Source organism: Gymnogyps californianus, chromosome 6 (genome assembly GCF_018139145.2).
Source record: "Gymnogyps californianus isolate 813 chromosome 6, ASM1813914v2, whole genome shotgun sequence".
NCBI classification, from domain to species: domain Eukaryota; kingdom Metazoa; phylum Chordata; class Aves; order Accipitriformes; family Cathartidae; genus Gymnogyps; species Gymnogyps californianus.
Window position 1 is genome coordinate 4,322,942 of NC_059476.1, and position 19,493 is coordinate 4,342,434.

General features: G+C 39.6%; 1 protein-coding gene across 1 annotated transcript in view; it reads right to left on the reverse strand.

The window, feature by feature from the left end:
- Window positions 1-19,493, reverse strand: part of ZRANB1 (zinc finger RANBP2-type containing 1) — a 48,642-nt gene continuing 29,149 nt past the window's right edge. The window contains exons 5-11 of the mRNA XM_050898737.1: window positions 19,061-19,214; window positions 15,402-15,473; window positions 14,611-14,809; window positions 10,642-10,762; window positions 9,640-9,769; window positions 4,187-4,416; window positions 1-3,251 (exon numbers count right to left, since the gene is read on the reverse strand). Coding sequence (XP_050754694.1) covers window positions 3,033-3,251; window positions 4,187-4,416; window positions 9,640-9,769; window positions 10,642-10,762; window positions 14,611-14,809; window positions 15,402-15,473; window positions 19,061-19,214 — 1,125 coding nt within the window. The 3' untranslated portion in view covers window positions 1-3,032. The remainder of the gene's footprint in view (window positions 3,252-4,186; window positions 4,417-9,639; window positions 9,770-10,641; window positions 10,763-14,610; window positions 14,810-15,401; window positions 15,474-19,060; window positions 19,215-19,493) is intronic.

Consider the following 19,493-nt stretch of genomic DNA (forward strand, 5'->3'; position numbering starts at 1 on the left):
TCCAGAATTACTAAATTTTAATATATTAAAAACAAAAGAAATACAGGGATTTTCACTGAGGAATTCATAAATAAAACCAGAAAAAAACGACCAGATGTCAAGGAGGTAGCAATGAAAAGCCAAGTTCTGTGCTAGGAAAGCGTGTGCTGCTGCGAGCAATAGTATGAGGAAAATAACATTGAGAAACCCAATTTTATATATATACTTGGCTAAAAGAGCAGAACTTGCCGACAAGCTGCACGGTAGCATTTGCAAATTCATCTCAGTATTTGTAAACTTTCAAGTCTGTAATTCGAGGAGAGTACCCATTAACATACACTGACCACTGTGCTAGCACAAAGCAGGGGTTTGCATCTCTTTAATCTACAGGTACATGAGGTTTGGATTACTTTGATTCTGAGAAAGATACTTCACCAGTTCCGAAATGACCTGTGAAGCGTGTTAACCTGAACATACCATTTTACAGCACATCAGAACAAAACAATAATGATCAAGAAAGCCAGGAGCTCTGAAGTACCAGGACCGCCCTCTCATACCAGAACTAGATAAATATCGGAGAGCACGGTGCATGCTTTTGAAAAAACAGCTGAGCTGACTGCATGGTGAACTTCCACTTGCTATGGTGAGGCGGTGGTTGGGGACGGGGATCGTCGGGCCACAACGCAGGCTGCCCACGTACAGCAACGGGAGATAAGGCAAGGCGCGCTCGTCGAATTTGGCTCAAGGTAGACTTTCACATTGGTTATTCTCCCCACGTTACAAGGAAGCTTTACTCCCTTAAACGGAACAGTGCTGCAGAAAGCAAAGCAGGGGGGGTGGGATGTTAAAATTCCGCCCAGCATTTTGCACACCCCTTAAAGTAACCTGCTGAAGGGAGGAGCTGATCCTTTTGTGCACTCAAACGGTGGTCTGCACAGGGAAGCTGGTCCTGGGTAAGCTAGGATCTGAATTTACAGCAATCTGGTCGCTGAACGAGACCTTCTAAAGCTGGCATGCTTAGTCCTGAACTAGAAGGACCTCCAGAAGTGTACTGGGTTACACCACGACGGATAAACGATGCCACCAAGCACACGGCGCAGGCCAGCTCAGATCATGGAAATTCTCATCCCAGCTTACTCCGCATTCAGTTCCCCTGACAGAAAAGCTTACATCCTCAGCTAGACAAGGTATGAAAGGATTTCACTGCAAGGTAAGGAAAAGGACCAAAAAAAAAACCAAAACAAAACAAAACCAATTTAGAAAGCAAACTTGAAACGGGACCATATGCTTGTGAAGAACCTCTTTAGTATCTGCGGTTTGCCTATTTAGTTCAGGTAAATCATACGTACATTGCAGATAAGCATGCATTCTTTTACCTGAAAATTTGCGCATGCACCGATCAGAGGAGATCTAATGGCCAAAAAAAGGTGAAGGCATTTCATAATAAACCTCAATGGAATCTGTGACGGGAAAATTGCTAAGTTAATACAGTACTTCATTATTTCTATACTTGTGGTGTCGTCACCAAGTTTATGTAGGAGTTGTGCACATCTCAACACCATCTAAGCAGCATTTGGAAGAAAAAGCAGCAAGTTCCTCAGGGTTTCCATAGCTCTGAACTACATAAAAATATGTGCTATGGGGCTTCTTTCCAAATTCTAATTAAAACAATTTCATCTACTGCAAAATACCTTATTCAACCACCACACCATCAAAAGTGCTTTTCAAGACAACCTGAATTGCACTGTATATGTAAAAACTGGCATTAACCTTTAGTGTTTAAGTGAGATTTTTAGATAAACTTTATCCATTACAGGTTACATGGCTAAAGTTATCAAATATAATAAAATTTCTACTGGAGAATATACTCTGAACTTACAATCTTAGGAACTTACATAAGTTTAAGTATGGCCACATCAATCAACATGCAAGAAATTCCCAGGTTTACATACTGAGAAATATATAACACAGTGCTTTTAAGAACAATTTTAGCATAGATTCTTCTTTTTAATTAGAACTGCCAGGTGTATTCTCACTAGATTTAATGATCGAGGAGTAACCTTTTCAAAAGGTGTTTTTTCATTTGCGGCAATGTTTAAGTTGATGGAAGAATAAATGATAAAATGATACATAGTTTGTATCACAGCAAGACGGAGTTCTGACAATATGAAATTCTCAATCATGTCTGAGTTCTCAAATTTCACACAATTATGTTTAGTATATGCTCACTGGAATAAAATCCCTATATTTTAGGTCGCTTCTCTGAATAAATATTCTTACGTATACTGAAAGGAATCTATTAACTATTAGAAGAAAAAAAAATGAAAAAACCCCAAAAAAACCCTTTTTCAGGAAACAAATCATTTCACTCAATGAAAAATTTAGCTTCTCTTCCAGTTTGTTCCATAGAGTTTAGATTTTATTATATGGGCACAGCAGTAACTAAAATATTAGTAAAATAATGAATGTATTTTTGCTTATGACTTGCTGTGGATATTTTGTGCAAACAAAAAAACCTCACAGTCTGACCTGGGCACTAGTGAGATTTCACAGAAAAGGGCCTTTCACAGAAATGTGTCAGAGTATCTAAAAGGTGATGTAGAATACCACGTTCTATTGTAAAAGAATCTCGGAGGGAAGAGATACCCATCTAACATGTGCTTTCGTAAGTGCCCTTATTTGAAAAATTTCTTCGCAATAATTAAGATGCTGGTATACTTTTCCTATTACACAACCTCTTACACAACCACATGCGGTACATTTATAGACAGATTTACAATCAGAAAGAAAAATGGTTTTTTTTTCTGTCTTGATAATAAAATTAGCTGTTTTTTGTTTCTTTTTCTTTGTTTTTATACAAACGGTAGTCCAGCCCATTTCGCTCTCTTCACGCAGCAGATGAGCTTCTAGGACTCTCTCCACACTGGTTAGAAAAATCCTTTACAGCATGTTTCCCCTGGAATTGGGTCGTTCCGCAACGAACTGCTAGAGCAGAAAGCTAACTCCGGGTCAGACACTCTGCGCTAGTAATTTTCTTTTCACTTTCTTCATCGTCATTCATCATCATCATCCTCGTCTTCCTCGCCATCGGAAAGGGACGTACAAGGGCGGATCTGTCGGTAGCGATCGAGCCACTTCTCTACCATCTGGGTGACCAGCGGATGATTGCGCCTACGAGAGCTTTTCTGCATCGCAACGAGAACCCCTCCTTCTGTCACACAGCAGTCCAGCCATTCCCGAAGCAGCTTTTCTTGCTGCTCCTCATTACCTATCTTTGGGGGAGAGAAGACGGATAGAAAATGAGGCTTGAAACATTACCAGCAACTTTAAGCAAGCCACCTGTGATATTCTGAAATACCCGGGCTAGGGGAGCAACGCAGTTCCTTTGTAAAGCTGACAGAGTTAGCATACTACTTCACCGCAGCTGGGAGTCTCCGAAAGCCAAACTGATGCACACTGCGTGTTCAACCAAAGTTCGAAGGCTCTGGAAATATTCTCCAGCTATTCTTCCCTTCTGGATTTTTCAGATGTGTATTTCCAATATAGCCTTCCTATATTTCAGTTACTTGTGAGCAACTGTTTATGGTAGGCACCATATATAAGCAGGATAAGTCCTAAAAGAGCCTTCTGGCTTTACAAAGCAGTTTTTAGGAGTCTAGCAGTTCTTGACATGAAACATTTCCTCTTGTACGACATAACAAGTGTTGTGGCTTGCTGAAAAATATCCCTCTCAACTTAAAGCCCATACTTTTTCTCTTCTCTCTACAGGATGCCCACTTTTTGCAATTACTTCAGGTTTTCCAACCCTCCCTCCTTTCCCCCCATGTACACACTTTACTGAAGTGGTTCCCTGTCTTTATCATAGTTATTAAAGAAGAAACAAGTTGAGTTTCATTAGAAAAAGAGCTAGAGCATGCTGTAACTACTGGCCAATATTTGTGTTGCATCCTTTAATTAAAAAAAGAAAGGCATATTTCAGTCTCGCGTTAGTGTCAGAATCCTTATTTCTGGGTCCTTTTTTTGTGGAAAAATATCTTTTCAGAATCACCTCAAATGATGGGGAAGGGAGCAGTATGAATTAAACAGAACAGCACACTCCCTGTAATTCTTTGAACTGCAAAAACTTACGGGGCTACAGAGGTTGCTGAGGCCACAGCTGAAATAAGCAGCTGTGACAGAGGCCACCAGCCACACAGCTATTTCTTACCTCTTGAGCAGAAAGGAAGTGAATGTGCAATAATTTCCTCTCGCTATCCACCAACGGTAGAAAAGTAACAGTAACATCATCATCAGTGTTCAAGTTAGCACCAGCACCTCGATTGCCATAACCATCGTTCTCCATGGCAACCAGAGCAGAGAAATGGCCCCTCGTGTAGCCCAGAGCAATAGGACTTTTCCAACAAAAACTCTGTTCCCATAACAAAGGCAAATATACACCTACAACAAATTAAAACAAAGGGTAAGACTCAGAACTACCATGTTCAACAATGAAGAATTTTGATACAAACCTTTTGCTTTTGGCATAACGCAGTAACAGCATTTAAAACGTACTTGGTTTGGTCTACACTAAAATAGGTCACACTTTTCAGTACAGCTAATTATTATTAGGTTAACATGAGATTAGTCAAGTATCTCTGCAACCGTACAAGTTTAGACATAAAAGCCATTACAATTACAACCAATATCACATTACCATCCCCCTAAAAATCTATGGTCTATAGAATAGCGATGAACAAAAAACAAGGTTAGAAAAGCAGGTTTTTTTATGTTTGGTAACTCTTCTTAAAAATAAAAAAAAATATAAAGAAAAAAACCAGATTCTGCATCACAGAAATAAAAGCTACAGTCAGATGTCTATTTTTACCAGAACAAAAATTCCACCATCTGCTTACAAAACTTATTATTAAAAGAACTTACTGCACTAAATGTTATTCAGCACCTAGGTATGTAGCCCATCCCAGAGACAATGGGACTTCTCATAAACATTGTATTAATAGATTAAATTAACCCACATCAATTATGCATAGCTAGGCTCCAAACGACAAAAAAAACCCCACAACACCGAAAAGCTGATACTATTTTGCTCTGATACAACAAATTACTGATGTCACAGATTCCGAAAGAAACTGCAGTTTTTCTCCCCACCATTTTTAGCAATAAAGACAGTAATTCACTCGAGGTGCATAAAGTCTCAAAATAAAACTAGAACTCCTTTCTTCTAGGAACATAAATAAATTCTTGGTGTGTACTGCTGCAAGACAACTTAAGCAAAAGCATGCCTTACCTTGTGACAGTTTAAAAATAGCCACGCATAAACTTAAGTGCACATGTAGCATAGCAACCTTTCATAGTACAGCTGCTGCCAGTAAGTTAGGAATAGACACTGCAGCAAAACAAGGCACTTCACTTCTCCTCCAACATCCACAGAGATGGAAGGGCAACGCTAAAATGGAAATCTGAGGCAGGGGGTGGTTTTGGAGGTTTTACTTAAATTTAGAACTCATCTTTCTTTGCTGCAACAAAAATTAGTGGGAGCTACCGGTAAATATTTGTCCCTTTTTTCTCCCCATTCTTGAATTAGCAATCAAGAAATACCTAAAAGTCTTTCCATTTCTTTTAGATTAAGATTCACACAAGTTTTTACAACATGTAGATCTAAGGACAAATCCATTTAATACCTTCTTAGCACTCCCTTCCTCCCATCCCTGTTACAACGAAGTCTCACTGTAATTCAATGCTAAACACAAAAGATGCAGAACAAGGGATAAGTGTTAACCAAAAAATTTCAAGCCTTTACATTTGGGGAAAGAACCAAACATCTGGTCAAAATTCAAAGTTACATTGAAAATAATATACAAAGAATCAAATGTAATGAAGACAGTCCCTCAATTCCTGGAAATTCATTCTTCATGCATACGCAGAGAATTAAGTTCACAAACTTTTTTCCAAGCTTTAGTTTGAAGCATCACCAAAACAATCAAGCATTGAGGGTTGGAAACTAATTTATTAGCTTTGTGTGCTTCACTTAAATATTACGGTGCTATCTATATACACGTTGGTTAGGTCACTGAGGTCTTTCAGAACTGAAAGCATCAGCACCCTCAGGGTGACTGCTTCACCCTTTTCAGTTATGATCATAGAGATGTATCAAAAGGTCTCCTCCTCCCACTCACAAACTGCCAGCTCCTCAGGATATTTACACTAGTGCGGTGGGCTGACCTTGGCTAGCTGCTGGGTACCCACCCGGCCGCTCTCTCACTCCCCTTCCTCAGCAAGACGGGGGAAAAAGATACAACGAAAAGCTTGTAGGTGGAGATAAGGACAGGGAGATCACTCACCGGTTACTGTCACAGACAAAACAGATTCAATTTGGGGAAGTTTAGTTTAATTTATTGCCCATTAATACAGACAGTTAATTCCCTGCTGCCCCAAACTGGTAGATTTTGGCCCCAAGCACTACTCAATGTTGTCGGGGCTACAGAAATCACTGCTAAGCAAAGGGTCTCATCTCTATGAACATCTCGCGTCTCATCTAACAACACAGAACTCCTGCAACAGGCATAGCTACGCGACCTGTTCAGGAGTGGAACTAATCTGTTTGCCTTGACATAATCTCTACATTGAAATTCAGCAAGTTTTTGGAAAAATTTTTTTCACTATTGTTTTATTGTAGTAAAAATGCCACACTAATAATTTCCCAAAGTCAGAAGGCTGTGTTACACTTTCCTGCTGCACAACAACGGAATTTCAGGCATCACCACAGAGAATATCTAGTGCTCTGAAGATTTATAAAAGTCACTCTGATATGAATTGAGAGGGTAGTGTGACAATACTGATGACATACACACAAGCCACAGAAAGTAAAGAGTATGGGCTAACACCTATCCTGGAAGCCATCCAACATAGGATATAGTTTCTCCAGCCTGACCTGATGATAATTTCAGTCAGTCACCTTTTTTCCTGTTTAATTTTAAAAGCTGTATATTCATGCCACTAAATACATGCAGCTAGACCAGGAGCATACTTAAGGCTGAGTAAATGGATCTTCCATGTCAAAGTCTTAACATTTAAAGAAGCATTAATGGAAACAAGGAGGCTGCCAGTTATGGGATTCACAGCAGTTACAGCAAGGATGCCAACTTGGAATCCCCCGAGAAAAAAATTCTGATCAGGGAGAAGATTTTGGGGGCGGACAGGGGGTTTACAGTACCTTCCAAGGTGCTACAAACTGAACCATGACGTTAAGTAAGCGTTAAAGAAAATTCATTTCCCCATCTCTATTATAACGCGCAATCTTTCTTTGCTCTTTCTTTTCTGGTGAATGTGATCTTAAAACACAGGCAGGGTGCTATACAGCAAGTTAGAGAAGCCCAAGCACTCCTCAAAGCTTCACTGAAGGGGCACGAACTAAGCAAAGCTCACACACAAGCCCAGAACAGCAAGTCTCGTACCATTTACAGGAGACTTGTCTTGGCGGCCCATACCGCTCTGAGGCCGACGGCTGTGTGGTTTCGGCTGTGCTGCTAGCGTTTAATTAGCACACATTAACCACAAAAATGTGGTTGGACAGGGATAGAAGTAACTCCAGGTAATTTGACACAGGACTCCTAAGTTCACCTGTTCAGTGTGGCGCGTTTCTATGGATGGATGGACGCGGCTTGTGGCAAGCAAATCGCAAGTCATAAATATTTGTCTGACTGAATTCCTGGAAACGCGTGTCTAGTAAAAGGTTGTCCCAGACACCCAGTTACCTTCTGGTTCACAGAGCAAGAAAACAATTTCAGCATATTTAGGCCACGTAACACTCGTCTGCCTCAATGCCCAATCTATAAAATAAAAACATTTTGCAAACCACTCAGCCTTTCAATTAAAAGCAACACAAACCTGAAGCATCAGATCTATATCACATGAATAACTCTCCCAGTCTATCCTTTCATCTTCTCAAATAAAAGGTAACATATAACTACAAAGAGTACCCAATTTTTATACTCTTCAAAAAAGTATTTCATTTCCTCACGTAAAGAAGTTTTGTCACTGCCCCAAAATTCCAAGCCAAACAGCGTCTCAGATTTTCTGAAGACTCTAAATAGTTATCATAGGCGACACATTTGACATTAACTCCACAGCTTGGAGTTCTTCTATACATTATGGGTTTACCTCCTTCCAAAGTTAGCATACTTTTTTTAAAATCACAAAAAAAGATGTTTCAGGAAGTCCTCTACTAAGCTATAAATAAATAGCAATATATTGGTGAAAACAACGGTAGGGTAGTCATCAAGCAGATATACTTGAGACCAGGGAGACGAACCATGGGCAAAACAAACGCCCTAACACCCTGCAACACAGCTGCAGTGCCTGATCAAACAGTTCTTTCCACACGGGTTTTGTTTACTGCTGAGCATGTACAGATGCTCCCAATCCCCTCTTATGTTTTTATTCTTGAAATAATAAAGTGTTAGCATGTAATAGAGAGGAAAGTCGCCCAAACATGTATTTATTTGGCTTGCAAAATACAATACGCATCTTTAGAAATCTACAAACATACGTCTAAGCAAAACTGGACTGAGTCAGGTAAACATCTTCATATTTATCTTAAGGATAGTTGGACTGTTTGCCCAGAAGACCAGGAGGAGAAACAGTCAGAAAGAACCTGATCAAGCTATGCGTAATTATAGTACTACTTGAGAAATAGGCCGGTATTTACATCACACTTGCTATAAAGTGTGAATTACTGAAACACAGATAAATTTTAAAAACTTCCTTTTAACTACATCATGGAATTCACTTTTGCAGAAAGCGAGATTTACATTATCAGTCGACCAATATTTTGGATTCATAACTAAGTTACCTAATCTTATACCTCACATCGTAACTGTTGGTAGAGCATTTATGAACAGAATTCCTTCCTTTTCAGCCTCCACACCATACATTCGAGTTGCCACCTCTTTTACTTTAATCAACTACAAAAAAAAAAAAAAAGCTCAATTTCATCATTCTCCACCCTACTTTAATTTCTCTACCCTTCTTTGTATACCCTTGCCTCTTGCTTCAAGGGTGGCTACTTTTCACTGCTCTTAAAGGCTGCTTCACAAATCGCCTCCTGCGGTGCTGCGGAGTGACAAGGCATGCCCCTTCGTCCTGAAAGGGCACCCAGATACCGCTGTCACTGGTGAGAAACTATGCCAATGCAAACACCTTCTGCCTGCCTCGCCCCCAACTTTATGAGACTCCTTCAGGAAATGCTAAATACAGTTTAGTTTCTAAAATGAACATTTACAGCCATTAGTACCACAAGCAAACGGAATTTCAAATTCCATTTATTAAACCTCTTGCGTCTTACAGCAGTACAAACCACACAACTTCTGATACGTTTTCACAATCAGAATATTTCATATAAATTATAGACTAAAGGCATATTGAGTGGAGGTCAAAACGCATTTTTACTGTGGCTACAGGCAGCGTACCCACTATACAATGAAAAACTGCAAGTTTTGAGGGGATTGTTTTGTTCTTTTTAATAGCTAACAAAAATTTACCTACAACATAATTCCATCCTCTTCCAGCTAGTAGCTTAATGTCACTTTCCTTTCAACTTCCTTTATGTTTATGATTTATAGCTGAACCCTTTTTAAAACTAAATTTGAAAAACTAAAGGCTTACCTTGAAAGCGGGTATATCCTAATGTTTCTCCTCGGAAACTCTTATAATATTTTACTCCATAAACTATAATTGGTCTTCTAAGAATATGTGCAAGTACAAAAATGTGTGTCTGCTCCAAACTCGCTCCAGGCTGAACCAAACACAAAGACAGACATCACTTGAAACAGAACTTATCATTCTCTACTTTGAAATTTGAAAAACAGTCCCCAAATTGAGACAGAAAATGCTTAAGAGTTATCTAGCTTTGACAGGAAAAACAAAAGACTGGAAGACTACTACATATCAGTTGGAAATAAGCACAAACATTTCAGCTTGCACAAGAACTTAATCTGTCAGTAATAATTCTTTCTCCTATTGCCCAGATTCAATCTACCATATTTCATTCCCCGGTTAGAAGTGAAACTCTACTTAAAGTTTAGTCTAAAAATAATTCACACATCTGAGGACAGGTTAAGGTAAATACCTTTGGATGATAGGAAAAGAGCACATCCAAAACAAATCACAAGAAAATAGCACCAAAATCATGTTTATACTTTAAAAGAAGAGCTAAAAATATTGCTATAGTTGAAAGCTTATAGGAATGTAAATCTCATTTTGGAGGGGAGTTATAAAATATCAGCTTGCTGAAGTTTAAGTAGTGTAAGCTTACAGATTTGTAGGTATGTTCTAGGAGGTAAGTGTTGGAGGAGCTAGGAGGCAGGACATTAAACAGACAATTGTGTATTAGTTTATTCTACAGACTTCACTCTGACACCAAAAGACCCATATTTTTTTGTACCGTACGGCTTAATGGTAAGTTCAAAAATTAGAATTTTAAATGAACCTTTCCATCTTGGCAGAAGAGTTTACCCAGTAACACTTTAAGATTGCTGGCTTAAGAGGAATGTTTTCCTTTATACATGAAAATTCTTATTCCTGAAGAACACTTCGAGTTCTCGACACTTCTTTTCAGAGGTCAAAATACCCTTTCTAACAGCCATCTTACAAAGAAGGTTTTTTTACCTGGCTCGCAAGAGAGAGTATGAATGCCCAATCTTCCTGCCACTGTTCCTCTCGCAATGAGAAATGTAAACCAAAGCTTTGGGAATACCACGATTCCCACTCTTTCCAGCGTGTGTAGAACCTAAAATGTTAGAGAGAGAAAGAGTGGTAAAAACAAAAATATTTACTCAACCACCATACACCTGATAGCAATATTCAACCCTTGTAATCCTTTATCCCAAGTCTGTAAAGAAGGGGGAAGAAAGAGAGCATACATCAGGAAAACTGGATTTTGTTTTGTTTTTAATCTTCAGGAGACTCCATTTGGTAATCCTCAGTTAAGAAATCCCTTGGGATCGCAATGCCTACATCAAACATTCTGTAATAGATGCAAGTTCCTAACAAGCTCCTGGCTAGTTTGATACTTTTTGTAATAGGTTTTTTGAAGCCTTATTTAGGATTATTTAAGTGTTGATGTACAGGGAACATCACTAAGACATTCCATTTCACATAAGAGGAGTTGCTTATTCTTCTCACATGAATAACACAGGTATTCTCTATTGTTGACCATATCATAAGCCAATTAACCCCAAAGTACTTGCGTATCAACTTCAAATAGACCACAGTTAAGAGGCAGATTCTGTTTTATATCAGTTTTTGGAGCAAAGAGTATGATAATTTCCCATTATATGCAATAGTTATAAAGCAGCATGGATAAGAATCGAATATAGAAAGTAGGATTAATCTGATTTACACGGAAAGTTTTAAAGTCACAGGATTTCTATTTTTCTGTTTAAATTAAAATTAGCATTTTTGTACACTAGTTTAGTCCTAATGTTTTATCTTTCTTAATCAATTACAAAGAAGAATGACCTACACATTAAAAAGCAGATGCTGGCTTTTTAAAATTTTAAACTCAGTCCGATCGCCACACTATGGAAAGGCCACACAACTTCACATTAGGAACACGGGTTTAGTGAAGAGCTCTAAGCCAACTTTTAAACAATGGCCTTTACTGTGAATACAAAGAAACCATTCTGAAGTTCAGCTTATTAAAAAAGTCATTGAAATGAACTCATTTAATTAAAATCTGAGAAAATTAACAGACAGCGAGCGTGTGTGGAAGAAACCTTTCCTATGCTTTCAGTAAAGATGTAATCATCCTAAAATCTTGGTGTATATAACAGCTGTCGCCAACCAGGCTGGCTTTCCCAAGTCCAGCTAAAACCTTTGCATGGCTTAAAAGACCTATTAGTAAGACATTTTGATAGGTCTATGTGCTCACTCACAGTAATACATCTACAGGGAATCTTCTGGATCTAGCTACATGCCAGTTTCTATCCAAATACATCAACTGCTTCCATCTTTGCAACTGATATTTTGCCTGTTTTCCCCCAGAAATCTCTAACCGAACACCTTGTGCTAAATGAATTAATTGCTAGGTTTCCTCAAAAGAAGTTTAATTAGATTCTGCTAAAAAAGGAAAAAAAGGGGGGGGGAAGAGGGGACACAGAAAAACAAACTAGCCCCCAAAAGCTCTACCGTGAAAGTATTTTCCTAAAGAAGTTTCTTCCTTGAGTTAGTCAGCCATAGATAGTGTTATCTGTAGATGTTCGCAGGAGGTAGCCTTGTAGATAGAAGTCAAGGCTCAAGATTTTGACCTCATTTAAAACAAATTTTTCAGTTTAACACAAGAGAACTGAATGCATCCATTAAAAAAATGGATTAAAAATTATATTTTTAATTTTTGATCCATTAAAAAAAATTATTCTGAAAGCTAACTGAGGGCATATGCCCATTCTCCACCAAAACTAACAGTGGAATACAAAAAGGGACACATCAGAACACACTTTTGAGTAAACTAAAAAAGTGTAGTCATTTAAAAGGTGAGTGGAAAAGACTCCACAGGCCAGAGCCTCTGGGAACTTCCCTATTGAGCTTTTTCTGAGTACCAGACGCTAAATTGTCTCTAGTGAATAGATTCTTCTTTGTTCAGCATCTAAACAAACATAACAAAATGAGGCCAAATGAGTTATATGAATGTTCTGTGTCTGACTATAAAAATACCGGTTTTTAAGGGTCTTTGTGAAGGCTTTGAAGAACAATTCTACTAGACAAAAGTTTAAGCATACTGTTGTTGAGATTAGCAATTGCATTTAAGAGTCTATTCCTTCAGCAACTATCATTAAAGCCAATGACGACGTCACTTCCTATCTGCTACACCGTCCTAGCCCACAAAATTAAAAGTAAATGTATCTTCCCACATAGAATCTATACAGCAAGTATAGGATGTTCAGGATGATCAATTTACAACAGAACTTAACTAAAAGACTTCTCACACCCTCAATCTGGATTTCTTGAAAGGCATTATGACTCAAGTCTGATCTAGTATCACCACTAACGTGTCAGTTGATTCTTCAAGGATTTCCATCACTGACAGCCTCTGCAGGCAGACCAGTTCCTATTAAGGATGTAGCTCTGTAGAGGTTTGTACTAGAACCTGTACTAATTTTTCCAATGACAAACTAGGAAATAAGATTATCCAGACTGAAGGTAGGCAACTGTATTCAAACAACTATAAAGGAACACATGAATCAGTTAAAAAAAAAAAAAAAACAACAACCTGTGCTTCCAATAAGGATAAAGATTAAGTAAATTCAGAGTAAAATGCAAATTCTGTCTAGAACTAAAAAGCTTAACCAGCTTTAATACACTCTAAATAATGAGTGTTATGTTAGATACAACAGGAAGTCAACAACAGTTAACACTAACATTTTGAAAGACTGATTTAAACCTCAATAGTTTGCAGCATGGTTTTGGATACCATGCTTATTTTTGTAACCATAAAGAACAAAATCTGATCTATCATAAATTTCTGTTCTGGCCTCACAGGAACTGCTTGTGATGCCAGGAACATTCCTGCATGGTCAAGATGCACACTCCCTTATAAACAACTCTGAAGTAGTCACAGATCCATTCGGAGACAGGTTCTCGGGAGAATTGTTACTGAAGCACCACTTCGCTGAATCCAGCTCTGGATGCTAATTTTGAGAGTTTTCTCCAAACAGCAGGCAGCTGGGGACAGTAATCACAAAAGTTACTTATAGGTACCCCTAAAATTAACCTTTGCTGTTGACGTCCTGTACAGCACATAGAGCAAGGGGAGAGGCTCTTTCTCTAGTATGCCTGCTGATCGTGTTTCTCTTGTCCCTGACTACAGGAATGTAAGACAACTGATCGCCTCTGTCTTACAATATTAGTCTTTATCAATCTCTTCCCTTAGTCCCATTACACACTTGAGAGCTGTTGGACACTGCTGGGGTCCAACTGTAAGAATTTTTCCTCGAGCAGAGGCAAACCACAGTATTGGACTAAAGAAGGCTGCCAGTGTAAAACAACAAAAGTTGTTTTATAGAATGATAAACTAATTCTATGGCCAAATGACAGCACTAGTTAAATGTCAACACTGTGCTTTACTGCCATTATTTTAGCAGACAGAACAGGAACAAAAAGAGCAATACTGAATAAAGCTGTAACTAAGCAGATGGAATGAAAATACTGAAAAGTTTATACAGCAGTAAAAGGCTTTCTTCTATTAACAATCTTCTGCAAAGCTTCCACCAAGCAGCAAGGCACGGCATGTGCATAATTTACACTGCAAGTATACAGAAATTCCAGTCTTAATAACTGTGGTTAGCGCACTCTTGACAAGCACAGAGCATAACATATTTTATTCTGGTTTAAATGCTATTTACTGAATATCACATACCGTCACCGAGTTCAGAACGTCCAAGTTTTCAGTGCTCGCATTTAAAATATGCTAGATCTAGATTGCTACGTGAATCACACTGTGACTCAACATCTTTGAGGCACACAATCCAAGGTAATTGGGGAGTGGTGGTTGTGTTTCTTTTTAATATTATACTAATATCAACTACTAAGCTACACAGAAAGCTATCTTTAAAGTTGACATAAAAGACCCTAACTTACCAATGTGAGCAGTCATGTAAACTGTCGTGAAGAGCTTTCCGCAGCACTGAATCCTTGTCGTAAATGCCCCAAGTGGCTTGTAGTACTGAATCAAGCAGGCAGTCCCCTGCAGTCCGATTCCAAAGTGCATATAATCTGCTGTCCAAGCGCGTACCCAGCTCCAGTGACCAGTTAATAATGGGAGATTCCTCCTCTAGCTCTGCAAAATGACAATAACCTCTTTTAAAACCTATATTCATCTGAAGTCTCAGAGAATCCAAACAGCACAGTAATGGCATAATCTCAACAATTTACCCATTTACATGAATAAAACTAAGTTTTCCTTCATACTACAAAAATAGATGAACTACAATGGCTAAAGGCATTCCTTGGGCAAAACATTGTCAAGAAAAGAAATAAAAAAAAAAAACCCAAAACAAACCATAGCCTTAAACAAAGCATCACATCATTTGTTTGAGGATTGTTACTGAAGTGGAAAGATTTGTTCAGTTTTCTTTCAAGAGCTTGTGACTTAACTGTAAAGCTTTAAAAATCTTTAAAATTCAAAGATGCATTACAAACATGATTTCTACAGACTCCATTCTCTCTCTGCCTCATAAATAGACTGTAAATGTTAAAATTAAAATAATTCCAGGGTGAAGATTAACTTGAAAGCATCAAATCTGTATTTAAAACAAATTCAGGCAAAGCCACATACATACACACACGCGCTTTTTTTTTTTTTTTTTAATCACAGAAATATTCTCTATTGAAAAGCAAGGAGAGATTCTAGCCATTCTCAGAGCATTTACCTTTCTGAACATCTCTATCAAGTACTTCGTCAAATAACTTTTCTTGGACTGTGGGCGGTAAGTCTTCAATATCTGGAAAGATAGAAAGCAAATACAAAAGTCACTTAATGTTACTGTAAAAGAGACACATTACCAGCTGATGGTCAGGAGAACTTACGCAACACCTTTAACCCTATCATCCCTAATGTCTCCTCTGAAAAGCTGCTATTATTTTCAGATCTGTCATTTGTGACCATAGGCTTCATAGAGCACGCTGAAGTAGGTACGTATCTCAGACTGACTGTCGTACCTTTTATGCAGAAAGGATCGTCACAGCACGTGTAGGGTAAAAATGGATTTCTCTCAAGGAGAAAGTGAAGTAGAGAACCACTTGGTGTGGGGGGGAAGAGTACTTTCAACTATATCTACGACAGCTTCAATCCTAACCAATAGTTTTCCACCCATCTGAATGGCTTCCTCTCCCCGGTCTCCCCCAATGGACGGGTACAGCTTGCCAAGAGACTTGTTCTTGTACAGAACATCCACTTCCTTAGTCATTTCATGCAGACTTCAATGAAATAGTTCAGAGAACCCCAATGGTTTACAGGTCACAGTTTGCAGGTTAGAAAACAAGAAATGAGAAAACTATTGAGCTATGACACGGAAAATGCTACTACTGACAACTGTTCCAAGAGCTTTACAGACAGAACCTGTAACTGCGGATCTACCTCTTAAAAAAAAAAAAGAAGAAAAAAAAGGGCAGAAAACTGTATAATGGGCAAAACTCTTTTGTGACTCCTGTATCACATAAAACAACAAACACTGTCACACATTCTAAAACACAAACATCTGCTACACCTTGAAGATTTGCTCATGGCCTGCATTTCAATACAGGATAAGTAGTAAAGGGTTGCTAGGCAGATCAGCAACTAGTGAAACTTTGTTAGCTTCGGCACAATTGTGAAACTTAAATACATGGAAGTTAAGTAAATCAAATAGTTAAACAGAAACATCTAGCATCCCTTCAGGCAGTCTAGGGGATAATGACTGGGCTCTAAGTGGTATTTCAATGGCACACAGATCTCCCTTAATTCCACTGTCGTATCTGCCAGTCCTGCTCAGATGTCCAATACCCTAGGGCTTCTAAAAGTGAAGGCCACATTTAGGCACATGAGTTGCTACTAAAGCATACTATTGTTTGGTGCAGGCAGGGTGTTGTGGTGGTGGTCTTTTTTTTTGTATGATTGATTGTTGGTTTTTTTTTAAACTCAGGCTGGCTTACAGTGGCCAGCAATCAATTCAAAAGTTTTGCACTTTAACGTCTGTGCACTGGCTCTGCGGGAGGATCCTATCCATTTATTTGAAAGATCGAGTGAAAACTGGTTCCTAAACTACATCGTATAGGTAATATCTGAACAGGATTGTGTGATTTACACCACCATCCTTGGAAATGCTGTCTTGAGACCAGCTGCTAACCGTTGACTACAAAAGATGTTCAGTTGACTAAGTGTGATGGAAGGGGAAATACATTGACAGTCTTGATGTACAGAAGCTTTTGAACACTCTTATTCCTTATTTAATGGCTATTATACATGTCAAAGCTGCACAGTGGTTTAAGACATGTCTCTTGAAAATACTGAACAAATGCCTCAGTTCTGGTGTATTGGGTTTGCGTGGCAAGGTTTTGGTAGCAGGGGGGCTACAGGGGTGGCTTCTGTGAGAAGCTGCTAGAAGCTTCCCCTATGTCCAATAAAGTTAATGCCAGCAGGTTCCAAGATGGACCCACCGTTGGCCAAGGCCGAGCCCATCAGCAACAGTGGTAGCGCCTCTGGGATAACAGGTTTAAGAAAGGGAAAAGAAGTTACAGGAGAGTAGCAGTTGCAGCCGGAGAAATAAGAGTGAGAAGATGTGAGAGAAACAACTCCGCAGCCACCAAGGTCAGGGAAGAAGGAGGGCGAGGAGGTGCTCCAGGCGCCAGAGCAGAGATTCCCCTGCAGCCCGTGGGGAAGACCATGGTGAGGCAGGCTGTCCCCCTGCAGCCCATGGAGGTCCACGGGGGAGCAGATATCCACCTGCAGCCCGGGGAGGACCCCACGCCGGAGCAGGGGGATGCCCGAAGGAGGCTGTGACCCCATGGGAAGCCCGTGCTGGAGCAGGGTCCTGGCAGGACCTGTGGCCCCGTGGAGAGAGGAGCCCAGGCTGGAGCAGGTTTGCTGGCAGGGCTTGTGACCCCGCGGGGGACCCACGCTGGAGCAGTCTGTGCCTGAAGGACTGCACCCCGTGGAAGGGACCCACACTGGAGCAGTTCGTGAAGAACTGCAGCCCGTGGGAAGGACTCACATTGGAGAAGTTAGTGAAGGACTGTCTCCCGTGGGAGGGACCCCACGCTGGAGCAGGGGAAGAGTGTGAGGAGTCCTCCCCCTGAGGAGGAAGGAGCGGCAGAAACAACGTGTGATGAACTGACCCAAACCCCCATTCCCCGTCCCCCTGCGCTGCTCAGTGGGGGAGGAGGTAGAGAAAATCGGGAGTAAAGTTAAGCCTGGGAAGAAGGGAGGGGTGGGGGGAAGGTGTTTTAAGATTTGGTTTTACTTCTCATTATCCTGCTCTGATTTGGCTAGTAATAAATTAAATTAATTTTTCCCCAAGTCGAGTCTGTTTTGCCCGTGACGGTAATTGGTAAGTGATCTCCCTGTCCTTATATCAACCCACGAGCCTTTCGTTTTATTTTCTCTCCCTCTCCAGCTGAGGAGGGGAGCGATAGAGCGGCTTTGGTGGGCACCTGGCATCCAGCCACGGTCAACCCATCACATTCGGCAAGAGCAACTTTTCTCATGTGTGTTACGAAATCATTCTGTTGCCCCTCTTTCCCTTCTCTCCCCCAAACAGCAATGAAGTGTTAGTCTCTAGACGCTTTGTACACCCACACTGTCTGCCTCTCATACGTGACCCACAGAATAAGACTGAATACAGCACCTCAAACAGATAGTTGGTAGACTTGTGGTAAATATTATCCAGACTTTTTGAAAAGAAGGAGATGAGGTAACACTCAGAGAGGTTCTAAATACAATTCTTACAATGCTATTGCTTTATAGAGACAACAAACGGATCTGCTGATTAGTACAGTTTCCATCTACACATTTGCTTACCTCTGGTAGCATTTCTATTAAAGGAAACAGCTATTGAAGATTAAAAGTCTTCTAATAGCTTTTTGTTAACAGACAAACATTCTCTTGATTGTGGAGTACCTCAAAAGAAAAGTGCTATTGCTATAACCAGGTACAAATAGCTCTGGGCCTTAACGGAAAGGACTGAAAGCTAACATAGCTATGTGAAAAGTTGTATTAGAGCCTAGAAACATCTGGGCTCCAATCTTAACTTTAAACACAGCCTTTCCTTAGAATACACCACTTTTCTTCAATTTCCTCATGTCTATAGAGGACTACAGATGTTCACTTCCCAGGAACAACGTATGGGTTGAAGTGTGCAAATACTGAGTATTAATAAGCAAATTCAACTACTAGATCTGACCTAAGCTATTAAAACTTAATAAATAAAACCTATACACACACACACCACCACCATCAGAAAGTCAAAGTATACATCCAAAACAAGCAATTCTCAACTAGGTGACCAAAAGAAAAAAAAGAAAAAAAAAAGAAAAAAAAGAATTTTGTAACTACCTGCAGGTAACGTAAACGTTACAAGGTCAGTCAGAAAATAGCAAGCAAAGTCTCCCTTTCGTTGATGAAGAGATGCAGCAATTTCACGACGAATTTGTTCTGTGACCTCTGGACACACCATGGCAGGAATGCACTTCGCTGCATGTTGTGATACCTGTAACACAACACAGTTACTGCACTCAGTATTATTTCTAGTTACATACGAAGACTTAGGAGTGATAACCACCAGCGGACAGTATTTTGTTAGCAAATAATGCAACAGAAGTATAAACATTGGTACCCTGAAAGAGTAAATGTTTAGTGACTCTCAATGAATTAATGTCTCATTCGTCATGTAGTTGGTAACATAAAGCTGGTTAAAAACCTCTTTAAATCAAAGAAGTGAATTAACAGGCAACCACTTCCAGCAGGAAAAGGAAAACAAAAAAAATAG